The 16,024-nt window shown below is 35.7% G+C and overlaps 1 protein-coding gene across 2 annotated transcripts in view; it reads left to right on the forward strand.

Moving 5' to 3' along the window:
* The window catches only part of DLG5 (discs large MAGUK scaffold protein 5), a 98,341-nt gene extending 91,248 nt beyond the window's left edge, over window positions 1-7,093 (forward strand). For both annotated transcript variants that reach the window (XM_085229046.1, XM_085229045.1), the window contains 3 exons: window positions 1,031-1,140; window positions 2,953-3,062; window positions 5,266-7,093. In XM_085229046.1, coding sequence (XP_085085172.1) covers window positions 1,031-1,140; window positions 2,953-3,062; window positions 5,266-5,369 — 324 coding nt within the window. In that variant the 3' untranslated portion in view covers window positions 5,370-7,093. The remainder of the gene's footprint in view (window positions 1-1,030; window positions 1,141-2,952; window positions 3,063-5,265) is intronic.
* Window positions 7,094-16,024: the final 8,931 nt, after the last annotated feature.

Here is a 16,024-nt window from a genome sequence, read left to right on the forward strand (position 1 = left end):
CTGGTCCTGCTCCAACAGCTCTCTGTCTTTCTTGTACTGGGGGCTCCAGACCTGGACACAGTACTCCAGATGGGGCCTCACAAGAGCAGAGTAGAGAGGAACAATCACATCCCTGTCCCTGCTGGCCACCCCTCTTCTGATGGAGCCCAGGATACCATTTGTTTTACGAGCTGCAAGAGCACACTGCTGGTCATGTTAAGTTTTTCATCCATCAGGATTCACAGGTCCTTCTCTGCAGGGCTACTCTCAAGGACTGCTCCTTCCAGTCTGTATAAATGCCTTGGATTCCTCCAGCCCAAGTGCAAAACCTTGCACTTTGCTGTGTTGAACCTCATTAGGTTCACCCAGGCCTGCCATTCAAGTCTGTTGAGGTCCCTCTGAATGGCATCCTTCCTTCCATTGTGTCAACCGCACCACTCAGCTTGGTGTCATCAGCAAACTTGCTGAGGGTGCACTTGATTCTGTCTGGGAATGTGCATGTTCTTTTGCAGTGTTATTATATAAAGTTAGAAATAATAAATTTTTAGAGTTTTGCCTCCCTATTAAATTGACAGTTTAGTTGTTTGTTTTGTTCTTTTAAACAGTTCAACTTAATGCAGTCATATATATAATGTGAACATAATGATCCTGGCAACAGGTTAATTAATAGATGTTAATAAAAATCTATTCATATTCTGTCAAACCATACAGTCAACAGTTTACTTCAACTCCTGTTTGTTTACGATTTCTGAAAGAGCAAATGAATATGTATTTAAATTTGGGAAAAAAAACTGCATTATATTTATCTCAACCTGAGTTTTCATTTCGTTAGTACTTCAAATACTTTGATTTCTGTTGGTGTATGTTTTTTGTAAATGGAACTTCTTGCAACTTTTTTTATGGGTACAAATTACTCAGTAGCTGCTAAATGTTAAACATGTTGTGAAACTGTTAGGTTGCTGTGATTTAAGTAGAGGAAGAAATGGGGGATTTGTAGGTGTGCTTGTGCTCTTTAACTGAATGAATGTTTTTCATTTACATTTAATCTTAGGATTGTCATTGTCTGCTTGACATCGCTCCTCATGCCATCGAACGGCTCCACAGTGTTCATATCTACCCTATTGTAATTTTTATTCGCTACAAAAATGCTAAACAAATCAAGTAAGTCTGTGAGGGATGTAGTTCTGTGATGTTTATTTTAACTTAAAGTAATTTTGAGTCTTTGTTATTTCTTTCATACTAGTTATCTTAAATTATATCAAATGCAGAAATTAATCCTCACAAAAGCCACCTGTGAAGCACATGATCTTGATTTTATTTTGATTGCATTACAATTAAGTGAATCGTTCAAAGAAATCAAACAACTTATAACAAACTCTGTGTACTCAAGGAGGTATTCAGGTCCTCAGTCACACTACTGCACTAAGCCATAAGATAGATATGGTTATGATTCATGATAATATTGGGGATTAAATGAAGAGCTTCATCCTTCTCAGTGGGGCCAGGTGTGAGGATGCACTGAGTTTCCTCTCCTACAATTTGGACAATTGACCCTTAACCTTGACTTTACCACCTTCGTCTCCAGTAAAAACAGCAATGGAAGTCACCCTTTTTCACAGAGTGAGTGTACTGTGATCTTGTCAGGCAGTGCTCCTTAAGTAATTTGGAATTTCTTTCTTAAATATAGCCAGGAACAGAATCTGGGAGTTAAAAACCCCAGTCTTTCCCCTGATATTTTAGGAAGCATTTGTACCTTTTGACAGAAGTGAAAAAAGTGACGTAATCTCCCTACATAAGTATTAAGAAGCAGTTTTGTTTTACTTCTACTGTCTTCATGTTGAAAGTTGAAGACTAATATTCTTGATCTTTAGGTAAATATGAGGACTGTTTAATAAAGAAGATAAGTATCACTGTTTTCAAATGTGAGCAAGACGTAAAGTTTTGTGGTGTATTTCATTAGGATTGTGGGATGATATGGAATGATAAATGAAGCTGTCATATCATGATACCTTGAGCCTGTTTGAAAATGGAGTATTGAGCTTTGAAGCTTTTTTTTTTTCTTTCTTTTTTTCTTTTTTAAGTGGCAGGAAGCAAAGCTTTCTAACAGCTTTCAAGTAAGGTGAACTGGCACTTGCCTCTGCCTGTTCTGGACAGCAAAGGTCTTTTTGAAAAGCCTTTTTTGTTTAACACAACTTCTATCAGCTTTCTGCGTATTTTTTTTTTTCTCTCCATCTCCAGATTGCGTAATTTCACAATCCCTCACAGCACTGAAGCTAACTAAGTTGTAATTATTTTTATTTATAAAATAAATTTTTCTTTATTTCTTATTTTTATAAGGAACAATGGTTATTTTGGATCAGGACATTCTATATGACTTTACTAGTTGATTATAAACTTTGCCTCCTTTTAAACAGAATCCCCTACTGGGAAATCAAAACCTTATTCAAAGAAGAGTACTACAAGCTTTGATCTAAATGAAGGTTTTTTGCCAATTATCCATATGTTTTTTTCTTATTTTATTCACAACAGGTTTATATAACACTGACCAATGTGTCTTATGTAAGGTGACAGAGAAATAGACACAAATGAGGAGAATATTCACTTACTTTCCATTAGCACAGTGTTTTAGTCTGTATTTTAGGCCCTTTAAATGAGCAGTACTGTGGTTCTAATTCTGTGTATGGAGCACTAGTGTTCTTTCTCCTTCAGCTTGTACCCAATTTCAGAGATGTAAGGAAGACTCTTGCTCTTTTACAGCAAATAAAAATCTGTAGAACAGAAATGATTCTCACGCCTATGTCAATACTGCTGAACCACAGTAGATGGCAGTCTGTTCACAGCATTATGGTTGCAAATTAATTGGTTTCTCACATTCACCAAACTAAAGGAAATTATATATTTCAAGTTAAATTAAAAAAAATAATAATAATCTTTTTCTTTCTATCTCTTTGTTCCTTTCTTCTTTTTTTGCAGAGAGCAAAAAGACCCAATATTCTTGAGGGACAAAGTTACACAAAAACATTCCAAAGAACAGTTTGAGACAGCTCAAAAAATAGAACAAGAATATAGCAAGTACTTTACAGGTTGGTATCTAATCAGCGTTTCACTAGAAATACTGTGGCAATTTATTCACTTTACACTGTAATTTGAAATATGTTATTTGATTCAAGGGGTTAGTTGGTTGGTTGTTGTTATTTTTTCATCCTACTTTCGTATTTGGCAACCTCATGCTCTGGTGTTTCATTTTAAAGGAAGAGAAAATCCCTAGATACAAGTGCTGTCCTTTGCTTTTTCATGTTTTGGTTTTAGGAGATTATGAATTTTGTATTTGAAGGAGAATCTGAGCATATTTTATTACAAGCCCAGACTACCAAAACTGCAGCAAAGATAATTTGATAATGTTGTTAGCTTTATTACATATAAGGAATAATTTGTTCTGTAGTTGTGTTAAAAGAAAAACAAACTAATGAACAAAAAGTGCACTGTAATTTGAAATAATTGAACTTCAAAGGCCTTTTTAAACACTTCTAGATTGTAACTCAAATCTTGGATTGAAGCTAATATTTCTCCAGGGAAATGCTGCTATGTTCATAAATTGCCTATGCTTGTTTCAGACTATTTTCTTATGGTTCTCTGTACATTCAAAAGAGTAATGGTGAAATCCTATCCATTTTAACATGAATGGCAACACAACTTAAAATGAAAAAAAAATAAAACAACAGCCCCAAACCAAACAGAACCCAACCTCAGGCCCTCAAAACAATGGGATTGTATTCGAAATATACCTGCCAAGCGCAGGGGACTGGAAGGTGGAAGGATACATTTAGTATAGAGCTATCATGATGTACCCTAAGACAAATATTAATCTTAATGATATCATATATTATCTTCTGCTAATTGTTACGGCATTCATTGTGTTATAATCTCACTCTGATAGTGAAAGTGGACTCACTTAAACAAGGTGCTTCATGTACCTTCTCATGTACTTAAACAAGGTGCTTCGTGTACCTTCTCACGTGGCTTATGGGAAGGGCCTCCCTCTGTTAGTACCAAGTATAGCAGTCTCCAGCTGTCATCAGCTATTCCAGATGATGCTAGTCAGATAGGATTGCTGTTCAAACTGCACTGATGTGTAAGCTTGTTGAAATCATAATTTGGTACATAAGATAAGTTAAGCATATTAGGTCCAGTAGCTTCCTTATGAAGCTATATGGGATACTCTGCAGCCTAAACTCTGTGACTACTTTAAGTGCTGCCCTGGTTTTTTTTTTGGCTAATGAATCATTTGAGCTGGCTTTGTTTCCTGTATCAAATTATAAGCACAATTTGTAATCTAGGTTGTTCCTAAATGCCATTAATCACCTTTCACAGGCTTTGTTTCTTTGCTGCATTCTGTATCCAAATTTATATGACATCAATACCTGCAGTGTATACTGCAGTTACTTATTTTTTTTTACACAAATTAAATTTTGTCTTCTCAAAACTGGAAATTACACCTCAAGCTCTGTAGACTTCTGTATGCTTTCAGCATTAGTGTTAGGCCAGATGTTTTACTGATGTATTTTTCAAGTCATGAAGTTTTTCACTTTTTAAGTCTTAAGGGTTCCACATTTTTCCCTTCTGTGTTAGTGTTGGCATTTTACTTCTTATAATTGGTATCTTTAGCAAGGGCAGAATGCAGAGTGTTCTTTGTTTACCTCTTGAATCAGTCTTCAGGGAATTGCTTGCTATTGGTCTTGTGTTCTTTGAGTATAATTGTTAGTAAGAGTTGAGGTAGCAATCACAGCTGTTTTATTTTGCTCTGCATTCTGTAAGCTGCCTCATAATTTGTTTTTAATATTTGCAAATAGTGCCTAGTTGCTACAGCTATAGTCTCTATGTATATTACCACATAAATTCAAAACTTGTAGCACCACATGCTGAACAGAGAAAGGTTATTATATAGTATGTTCTGACCGTTTTTAGACTTAAACTGCCACCTGATGCCTCTGAAAATAGTATATGGAAGACTAACAAAGCAGTTGTCTTAGTTGATTATAGCCATCAATTCTACTGCTTCCCTGGGCTATTTCAACAGCTAGCAGAAGGGACTGTGTACTGACATTTGACTCCCTGCTCTGTTTATTCTTCTCCCTGTTATAATACTCATGCATCTGGAAAATATTGAATTGAGTAAATTAATTCTGATCTGTTGATAAACACCATGAAAATGCCCAAGTCTCCTCTTTGTACTTAGTCATAACTAATTTTTTTTTTTTTTGGGTGGGGGGAAATCTTTTTCTCCAGGTATTGTCCAGGGAGGAGCCCTTTCAAGCATTTGCACTCAGATTATGACAACTGTCGATCAAGAACAAAACAAAGTCCTGTGGATCCCAGCTGGCCCACTGTAGATTTATTTTTGCTGTGAAACTGCTTTGCAGGTGTAAATAACCAACTAACTTTCTATTCAATGGACTCTGCCTGTTTCTGTCTTTATAAAGATGTAAGTAAGTGATTTCTGTTTCACGAAGGGGAACGATAACACTGAGCACAAGAAGAACCAACAAGGCATTTGGGAAGGGTAGATCACTTCACCGAGCTTGTCTCTTCCGCTGTACATGTGACAGGTTGGCATGTGGGTTACAACCTGTGTGGACTTGTCCATAAATAATGAATTTAGCAATGCTGCAAAACCCTGTAGAACAACAAGTTTACAAAAACCTTTTCAAAAGTATTTGGTTGTTGCTGTTTACTTGAATGTCTTTTTTTTGTTGTTTTTGTTTTGTTTTATAACTCTGTGTCCTTTCACAAAATGAGGTAACTCTCCAAAACAGAGTGAAATTCTGAATATGAGTGAATGGTTTATGCACATGACTCTTACCTGCAGTTTTTACCATTTCTAAGCACATTGACTTGACAACCAGATAATACCGGATTTTATCGGTACGTCTTAGGAGTAAGTTCAGAAGGAAGTACACTCTTTTACAGGGCAGACCACTGTTTGTATTATGTCAACACTTGTCTGTCAAAGACATTGTTTCTTGTCATATGCATGAATCTGATATTTAAGTGTCATAATATAACTGAACAATCCAAACTTATTGTGTGTTGAGAAATAACAATTTTTGGTTGTTGGGCCTGGATAAATGCAGGTGGGCAAGAGTCATAAGCTAGGCCTAGCATGCTGTGTTCTGTCACTTTCAGATACTGTAAATATGGAAAGCTTACGTCGGTGCAATTTTGCAGGGTAATTCTGAAGCTTTGTATTTCAGTGTGTAGCATTCACATAGATTGTTTTTTATTTAAGAGCAGCCACAGGTTTAGGGCTTTGATTGAAAGCCTTTAGAAAGGTACTGAATTGTTAATGTTTTCACTGTAAAAAGTAAGTGATTGTTTAGTTTTGATTGCAATACTTACTTACTGTACCAAACTTCATTGTATCAGTTTCCTTTTTTTTTTTTTTTTTTTTGCACTTCTGACTCTGTGTTCCTAACACAGGTTTTTTTACCTGTCTCTTCTGTCTCTTGTGCCATGTTTTTTGGGTACTGTATTTTAATTGTTTTTAAAATATAATTTGAGTAGAACTGCTTTTCAGTCGTTGTTCCTAACATTTCATTGTTGTAGGGGTTTCTAGTTTTACACTACAACCTACAGTTTTGTTTGTTTGCAGCTTGTTTAAATAAAAAAAGGGATTCTTCTTGCACAGGTCTTCAAAGAAAGATTTGATCCTACATTTAAATTCTATTTTGCAGATGCTATTTTATAGTTCAAAGTACTATATATAGTTACATACTATATAGAGAGTATTTTTGAACTGTAATACATACTATATATATATATACAGTATTATTTTATTTACTATTCTACTACATTGTTGTAATACTGTGTATATATATAAATGAAATAGAGGATGGTATGCATGTATTTGTCATGGTGAGGGACAGCAGTTATTTTTCAGTTATTTCATTTTTGTTTCTTTGTTTTTTAAAGTTTGAGGTCAGAGTAGACTTCGGTGGTACAACTGAAACAGACAGGTACTGTTCTGACATGATTTTTCTGTACTAAAAATGTCACTTTGTATCAAAAAAAGTTAAAGAAACTGATTACTAAATAAAGGTCAATTTCTATAACTTGACTTAGTTGAGTCTCAAAATACATTTTATTTTTTGCCTAAAGTTGTATATAAGTTTAAGTGTCCATCTTGAAAGAAACAAATTTTGGTTTAGTGTTTTTTTGCCCAGCCTTGTGTATGCGAAAGACTTTTAAAAACTGCTGGAGGCAAGAAAGGAGATTTTATGTTAGCGTATTTTTAACTTTCTCTGGCCAAGTGGTATGTAAGGATTTCAAACAGATATTTCGTTTCCTATTTGTTTCCTGCAAATGCAGGACTTAATGGGAGAATAAATATATCACTGTTACTTTCAAGATTTGTATCCCTGAGAATTCCTACCTTAAGTTCAGGTAAAATCTGAAAGGTGAAGCATTTATTAATATTTAAAAAGTATGTAGAATTTCATGTGTCAGTCTTTATGCTTCGGAGACACCAACCTGTTCTGTTAATAATTATCTTGAAGTTCAGGAAAAGTTATTATTGTACATTTTTCTGCTTCATCAGTTGCTTTATTCTCAAATGCTAAATGATCAGCTTGAGCAGGAAACAGACTGCAAGATGGTCAGCAACCTAAATACCTCTAACTGGCCTTCAGTTGTGAGACAGGACATGTTCCTTATCTGCATTTCTTCAGGAAACAAACAAAAAAACAAAAACACTCCCTCCAAAAAAAGCTGCGAGCAAAACCACCATGGCACCACCTTCAAACAGAGGACAAAAATTAAATGAGGATAGGCAGATTTTGGCAGGTCAGTCAGTAAAGCCATGCCATGCATGCCTACTGATCACAAGGAAGTAGAGTTGAAGGCTTGGTTAAACATGAGTAAGGTTCCTTTATCTCTCATTGAGTTTTGTCACACTATTTGATTTTTTAATACTATATGATGGACCTAGATTTGAACATTGTTTTCAAAATAAGAACTTTATCCAGGTGTTTAAATAAGAATATAGCTCTGTGACTGTTTTGACAACGCTTTAAAGGCAATGTAGTTAGAGAACAAAATCTGCAGTATGTCCCCTTTTGCTTGTAACTTTTTACTTTATTTCCTATAGCTAAACTGTGGCATAAAATGGCTGAATACAATCCATCTCACCTGTATTGTGTGTTGTTAATATATCGACAAGTATTTTTCTGCTTGCTTACAAGCCTCTGCATTGCAAACCGTGATCAGAATAGTAGGGCAAGGGTTTGCTAGACACAGACTTAGTCTGGCAGCTGCCAACCCTTCTACATCAGACGTGGGTCCTTTTTCAGTCTCTGATACATTTGTTTCCTGATCCTTTTCAGCAGATGCCAGTCATTGTGCTCAACAGTCTTGACCAGCTTTCCTAGACGCATCTCAGAGGGATGTATTCATGGCTGAAGTACAGTCTTCTGATCTTTTCCAGAATTATATTTAAGGCTGCATGTGATCTCTTAAGATTTCACTTCCATTTCACAATAGACAGTTTATTTTGAAACAAGCTGACAGTGGAAAAAATGTGCACTGGTTTGGAAACGAAAGAGATTGCTGTGAAATATAGAAATATTCAGCAGGGCAGACTTTGGTGTTGTTGAATGCCTAGTGAAGGTCCCAGGCCTGCAGCAGGAACTCAGCAGTACAGAAATGGTGCTTGGTCTCTTCTTGAAAATTTTGTTACTTGTCAACATAAAGTTTGGGGTTTATTTAATCATTTGATCGCTTTTAAAGAGGGGTATTTTTGTTTACTTTTTTTTCTGCTGGCCTCTGGTCTCTGCCGTTTTACTTAAAAAATGCCTCTGTGTTTTTCCCTAAAAAAAAAAAAAATACATTTCTGATGAACATTTGATAGCAAATGTTTAACTTTTCAAGTTACATTCTTTTCCTTTTAGTATTCAAAGAGGTGCTTTTAGTAGCACAACCTGAATCCACAACCAGGTGAATAGGGGTTTCTGTCGCATCAGTGTAAACGTGCTACCTTAACCTAGGATTGTTCTGCACTGTTTTAACAAACAGTGCCTTACAAGATTTCAGAAGAGTAGTTGTTAATTTGTTATATAACAAATAATTTCAGATTAGCTTAACAACTTGAAATTTAAATACTATCTTAATTTTTTTGTTTTTGTTTTGTTTTTAGATACAATGTGCATAAAAACCATGTTGCAAATTAAAAAACCCAAATCCTAGTCTAAATACTGGAAGTTATTTTGAAGCCCTTTCAGTACTGAAAATGTTTTATAGTTTATATCCATTGCATATGGTAATTTTGTTTAATAACAGCAAGAAAGATACATTTAAGGTTCTTTGATTTTAGTGGATCTCATTCAGTTATGAGTTTGATTGATTTTACTCAATATCACGCGTTTCTTAAAGAAGCAATAAGTCTTTTGTTGTTTTTTTTTCCTATGTGTAAAGTGTGAAATTATTTAATGTGAACATTTTTTTTTAAATGAAAGATTTCCCCCCAAAAATGTAGAAGTGAAAGAGGCAGACCTCTGCCCATCATTTTAAAAATCGAATCACCAATATCTTTACACTTTGTAGCCTGGTCATTTCATGTTACTATGAATTATCTGTCATTGCTATGTTTTATTACCAGAACATTATGTTCTGTGTTTGTTGACTAGGTTATTTTCTGTGCCCAGCATCTTGAAATAACATCAGTTGCTGTGAACATTCTCGGAGATACTGTGTCTTGATTTATGACTGTCTCCTTCACTCATTCACTGTATAGAGGGAATCTCTAAGGACTAGGATACTACTGCCAGTAAGCAAATAAAAAACAATGCCAAAACACAAAAAAGCTCCACTTCCTAAATGTCAGCATTGGCCTTTCATAATATTTTGTCTCCTTCCTGGCTTCCAAAAGATCTCTTTAAAGTTCTGAAAACAATTACAATGAACCCTTAACTTAATCTACGTACATACTGCATTTCTAACAAAAAAAAGAAACCATGAATTCTATAAGATTGAAACCAAGTCATTCAGTGCTGAACACTTTAAAATATCTCTGGTAATACTACACTCCAAAATGCAATGGCTTTTTTCTTTTGAAGTCTTTTCAGTGCAAATGTGAGTGACATGTCTTATATAATCTTCCCCTTGCTCTTCCTCTTAAGGCACGGGACAGTCAGCTTTCTTGAAACAGTGACTTCGCTCTGCAGAGGAAGTAGCCCTTTTCCCAGAACTTCTGCTTCTGGTTTTTCTGCTGATTAATTTTATCTCATTAAAAATGCTGATCAAACCAGATTTGTCTGCAAGTGGTAAAATTATTTTATTCAAATCATCTCATTGGTTAACTCAGTTTAAGATGGTATTTATAGTCAACCTGTGATAAACCTCGGTGTTTCAGTTTGAAGTTTACCTGATAGGTAGTACCAGCAAGAACAGTCTGAAAATCTCTTGTTTCAATTCTAATAAGGGCAAAGCCTCTAAGTATGATTTTAATCATGTAGTTCTGTGATGACAGTTACTTCCAACATTTTGAGAGGATGGTTTCAGTGGAATTGGTGGTGTTACAGGCTCACATGTGAGAGAAAAACTTGTGTTTTACTTTGAAGATATGATTTGAAAGTGCTGTCAATTGCTTACATTGTTTTATTACCAGGTAGATTTGTGATGCAAAAATAAGTAGTGCAATTTTGAAAAACCCAAATACATGGAGCAGAATTCCAGAATGGTGATGCATGCTGCAAGTCATCAACAACCCTTAAGGTTGGTCCCATAGTCACAAATGCGTATTGCTTGTATCTGAGGTTGGCTGAACTGTGTGTCCCTGCGCAGTTTCTGGCTACAAATGTGAAGTGAATACCCCAGTTTTTATTCCCTGTCTTATGCTGCAGTAAAAAATGTGTTTTTAATAGCTGCAGTTATGGTGTGATCTTTTGAGACCTGCTGTGACTGATTCACTTTTCAATTATTTAGAATTCATTTTTCAGGGTGCGACGATGTAGTTCGGGCCAGAGTGAGTACTTTACAGCTAGAGAATAACTCAAATGAAGCTGTAAGATCTGTTGCGTGTCTTCTTCCATCTGTCCCCACCTTACATAGTAGAATTTCTCTTAGAGCCACAAAATTTGGACTCCAGGAGATGGTTGAATTCAGAAGCATGGACTACACTGGCTTCAATCCACAGTTGTACTCCTCCATTTGATACTTCCTAATGCTTTAGTTTTTGCATGAGCTAACCTTAGCAAGATGTTTCAAGTCCTGGCCTCAGTGTGCTTGGATGACTTATAGGACATGGCAGCAGTTCTGTGCCTTTCAGGGCTTCAGGCTGTCTAAGCCCTTGTTGAGTCCTCTTGATGCTTCAGAAAAGTGTGCAAATATTTTTCATTTTAGGGGAAACCTTGGCACTTTGACAAGTTTTCCTCTTCCCAGGAGAGTGCTAAGTAGAGCAGAATGCTGTTAAAATGAGATTTCTGACTAGTAATTACAGCTGTATTTATCCTTTCTGTTATTTCTTCACTGCTGCTTGCATATGTAGACAGATAACTTTGGCAAGTGCTCCTTGAAATTTTTCTCGGAATAGGAATGAACTTCTGGTTTATTGGTGAACACTGGTATGGGTAAATCAAAAACCAGACCCTTTTTCTATGATTGGATGCATATTCACTTTCCCTTTGCTTTAGTCGCACTGCTGCTGGTATGTAAGTGTGTTTCCATGCAGCACAGCCTTTCTATTTGCACCATTTCCTTGTTTCATTCTTCACTTTTTGCAATGTTCCCCTACTTGCTTATTTAAACTAGAAAGATTTTTTTTCCACTGCCGATGTAACCTAATCTCTCTCTTCCTTACCCTGTTATCTAATGCTGAAGTATTTGAGGATATTATATAAAGTCAGCTTGTTTCATAAAGCATGCTCTGCGGTTGTGTATTAATTACTGATTTGGTTCTAGGCACTTATTATGCTCACTGTTCATGATCTTCATGAACAGCAGCGGCTGATTCACTTCAGTATGCAGCAGTCTACAATTTTGGATAATGCTTTAGCAAGGCTTCCAAGTCTGAAAGTGATGCCTTACCATGTTTCCAACAGTGTCAGCACTACATTTGTAAGAGAAACGACTTGGTAAGCAACAGAAGACAACTTGAGAAAGTCCACGCACCTGCCTTAGGATTTTGTCACCTCTGGTGGCTCACAGAGGCTGCAAGTTTTGAATTAATTTGTACTTCCCTTTACAGTGTTCTTGTTCTATTGAAACACAGTGCTGGTAAAGTGTGCAGAAGTATAGTTGAAATGACTTGCTACAAATCAGAAATTCACAAATGTTGTTTGACTGTTGTTATTCTGATTTTAACCTTTTTTTGGTACAACTTAAGTTGCTACTGAAGTTACTGAAGAGATCAGTTTATAAGAAGAGATCTGAAATGTTAGAATTCACTAGAATTCACATCTTGTTACTTTCCCACCCTGCTCTTGCACTAAAGTCCAATTTTTATTGTGATCCCTCTGCATGATAATACTTTTGAAGATTTAGTCAGTACTACACAAAATGATGGAAAGAAAGTATGGCAAAGCATTGTTGGATGTTAGAAGTTGGGGACTCTTTAAGATCCTTTTTAGTTTATCTGCAGTGAGATCCACTCTGAAACAGAAATTCCCTTGTGAGCAATTAAACCATAGTCTGAAAGGCATTTTCTTTCTTCCTCTCAGTAGTTTGATAGTGAGACTTCCAAACTCCCTTAGTTTTAGTAATTTGGTGTCCAAACTAAATGCATCAGTGGCACCTTAATACTTATTTGTCCTTGTGTTCTAGTTTAATTTCTCAGCCTCAGAGTGATGCTGAGCACTTTCAGCTTTTGTTTATTAAGCTAAGCAAGTTTACATTGAAGTCTCTTATAGGTTCTTCATTCCTGCTGGCTCTTCTCTTCACCTTTTATAGATTGAATGGAATAACAGGTTTACTACCACATGAACAAATGGAAATACTGCTTTCCAGGCATTAAAGTTAACACTGGTAAAGGAACAGAGCTGCTTTCTGGCACAAAGCAATGAAATTTATTGGAGCAAGGGAAGCTTTGTTTACAGAAAGTTTCTAGCTCTGCCACAGTCTTACCTCGAGCTTTGAAACAGACTGTTACTCCACTGTTGAATTCTTAAAGGAGGTCTTTAATCCAGAGACAACTTTTCAAGGGTATTAGATGCAAACCAAATCTGTTTAGAGGATTTATCTCATTTTTCTGTTGCCTTCTGCTACTTATCAGATGTGTTTGTTTAAACTGGGGATTGTTCTGACATAACCCATTGAATTGGTCTGCTTGATGCTTTAAAATTTTAGTTCTGTAGTCATGGTTCTGTGTCCTCCATCTCAGGAAAAGTAAAAGTTGGGTCAGCTAGCTTGTCCCCTGTGGGATTTCCATTAGAATATATATATGAAGAATGTTCTTTCTGTTTGTTTGCTTTGTTTTGTTTAACTCTGCAAATATAGCAGATGACAAGAATACTTTCTGGAAATCAGTGGTACTTCAGAAAGGTAAGTCGTTGACTTATAGTTTTGTGGTCAAAGTGAAACAGAAAACTGCCAGACTGTTTAGGATGAGGCTGATGGATTATGTACACATACAGTGTTCTGGTTCTCAGTATAGCCTTGTTAAGTTTTGCTATAACTTCCTTAAAAAGCTGTTTTGAGTCTGAAAGTTCTAATTGGAAAATGTAAATGAAATTTTTGAAGATGCTCAAAATGGAATACTTGATTTGTTAGGTACTCAACTTCAGCAATGGGATGACTTGTTCTATTTCATCTATCTCACAGTATGTACTCTTTGCAGGAAAATATTCTTTTCTCACAGAAAAATTAAAAATTCTCTTTTTCAGCTTTCTTGATCTTTTCCCCCAAAAATTCTTTTTTTTTTTTCCCCCAACATAATGTGATTGGGCTGGTGCTTTGGGAGCATCTGGACTTGCAACATCTGGAAGAACCTTGCAGCTTTTCCACTCTTGGCAGGGATAGAAGCCAGATACTTAATACAAAAGGTGTCTCAAGCCAGCTATTCAAAAATTGAGCTATACCATGTAATTACTCATCATTAAAAGTTTTGTTTGGGGATATTTAATCTGTGTAGTAGACAGAATGTATTCATTATGAAAAAATAAATCTGGTGTGTATGAGAATAAGTCTTGCTTTCCTCAGTGTGTTAATATAGCCAGCACCAAAAATACAGGAACTGAAAAAAGACTTCTAAAAGTATTTCTTCAACAGAAACAATAATACATGGTTTCACATGGGAGGTGACTTGCATTTTATCAAATCTTATTTTCAAATTTGAGAAGCTCTCCCTTTATACAGACTGACACATCAAGCAGCACATCTGACATTCTATTTATTTTTATAGTTACGCTTCATTTTACAGTCATTTGTATTTTTCTCCTAAGATGAGGGGTAGACGTTTAAACTGTCATCTGCAAGGTCACAAGCCTGACAACATTCTTCACTTGTTTTTTTGCTGTTGAGTTATTTTTGTTATTGTTTTTTTTTTGCAAACCATGAAGAATTTCAATAATCAAAACCCAAACCAGACAGTCACCTTTAGATTTAATAAAATAAAAAATATGCCTTTTGTGAAAATTCCTTGCTTAAGACTGAATGTGTTAGCAAGATTAGTGGTGAGAATTTGCAACCTTAGTGATGGGCGTACGTCAATAGCTTTCACACACGGCATAAAAAACAAAGCACTGGAATCTTAAAATAGTGTATGCAGCAGTCTGTAATACACAATCATGGTTACAGTGATGAGGGTTGTGAAGAGATTGTAAAACATTGCACGTTTTTTATTTGTCAATGCAGTATTTCTTGTGTGTAAATTCTTAACACCTAATATGGGCTACTTTGTAACAATCACTCCAAATGAACAAAGGCATACTAAGCCTTGTATGGCCATAGACCTTTAGTTGAGACAGGACAATAATAATCTAGTCTTGAAAGTATGCAAAAAGCACGAGAGAGAATCAAGCTGACTGGCTCGGTGTCAAGTCATACTTATAAAAGGTATGACTTAAAATGGAAAGCCTTTGTGATGGTTTGTGCTGAGTAGCTCGATGCGCTCAGCCTGCACAGAGTTATTTTCCAGCTATTCAAAATACACAGGCAAGAAAACCAGCTTTAAGCACAGTGTGCTGCAGATGGTTCTTTTGTTTAGTTGTTAAATAAATATTTTCCGATGGGCATTTAACTGTAATTTATGGGCAACAGATGGTTTTTCTTATTTAGTAATTGTTTTCCAGAATATAACTGTGCTAGAATTTGTGAGGGTTCATTGGTTCTTTTCTCATAGGTAAAGCTCTTTCTTGAAACCGCTTTTTTTTTTTTTTTTAAATAATAATAATAATTAAAAAAAACACAAAACACTACAGTGACTTCCTAAAAACTCCAATGGTTGTTACTCCCTTATATTCTATGGAATTTTTTTTGTTCATTTCCTTAGAGGCAAGGAGTGTTAAACATGGAAGGAAATACTCTGAAGTGTTCAGAAAATTAAAGCACATTATTAAGTTCTCTGAAACCGCCTTTGCTTTTGGCTCTGTGAAGTGTGATGGAATCAGACAGAAGTCCTCTTGAATCCACTTGTGTTTAAAATGAAGCATTCAGAATTTCCTGATAAAGCATAGTTTTATTATTCTTGTCTTGCTTTATATCCCCGTTCTTTTCCCCCTACAGTAAGGTACTTTACCCCTCGCTGTAGGCACGGAACAGGAACCGAGGCTTCTCATGTTATGAACACTCCTGCCAGAAGCATATTGTTAAGTTCTATTTAAAGCATATTAAGTATTTTGAGCAATCAGCAATACCAGGAAGCTTTAACCTTAATAACATATATGCTTGTTTGACAAGTCCTTCACAGCAGAAATCACTGTTGTATAAGCCTTCACAGATTCAATGCACGTTTTGTTATGGAAACATACATGCAGCCTGAGTAGCATTTTCCTTTTAGGACTTATTTAAAGCTTTCTGCAATCCTCTAAGATACACTAAATACAAATAGATAGAGAAAACT

The sequence above is a fragment of the Meleagris gallopavo genome, chromosome 8 (genome assembly GCF_905368555.1).
Source record: "Meleagris gallopavo chromosome 8, MGAL_WU_HG_1.1, whole genome shotgun sequence".
NCBI classification, from domain to species: Eukaryota; Metazoa; Chordata; class Aves; order Galliformes; family Phasianidae; genus Meleagris; species Meleagris gallopavo.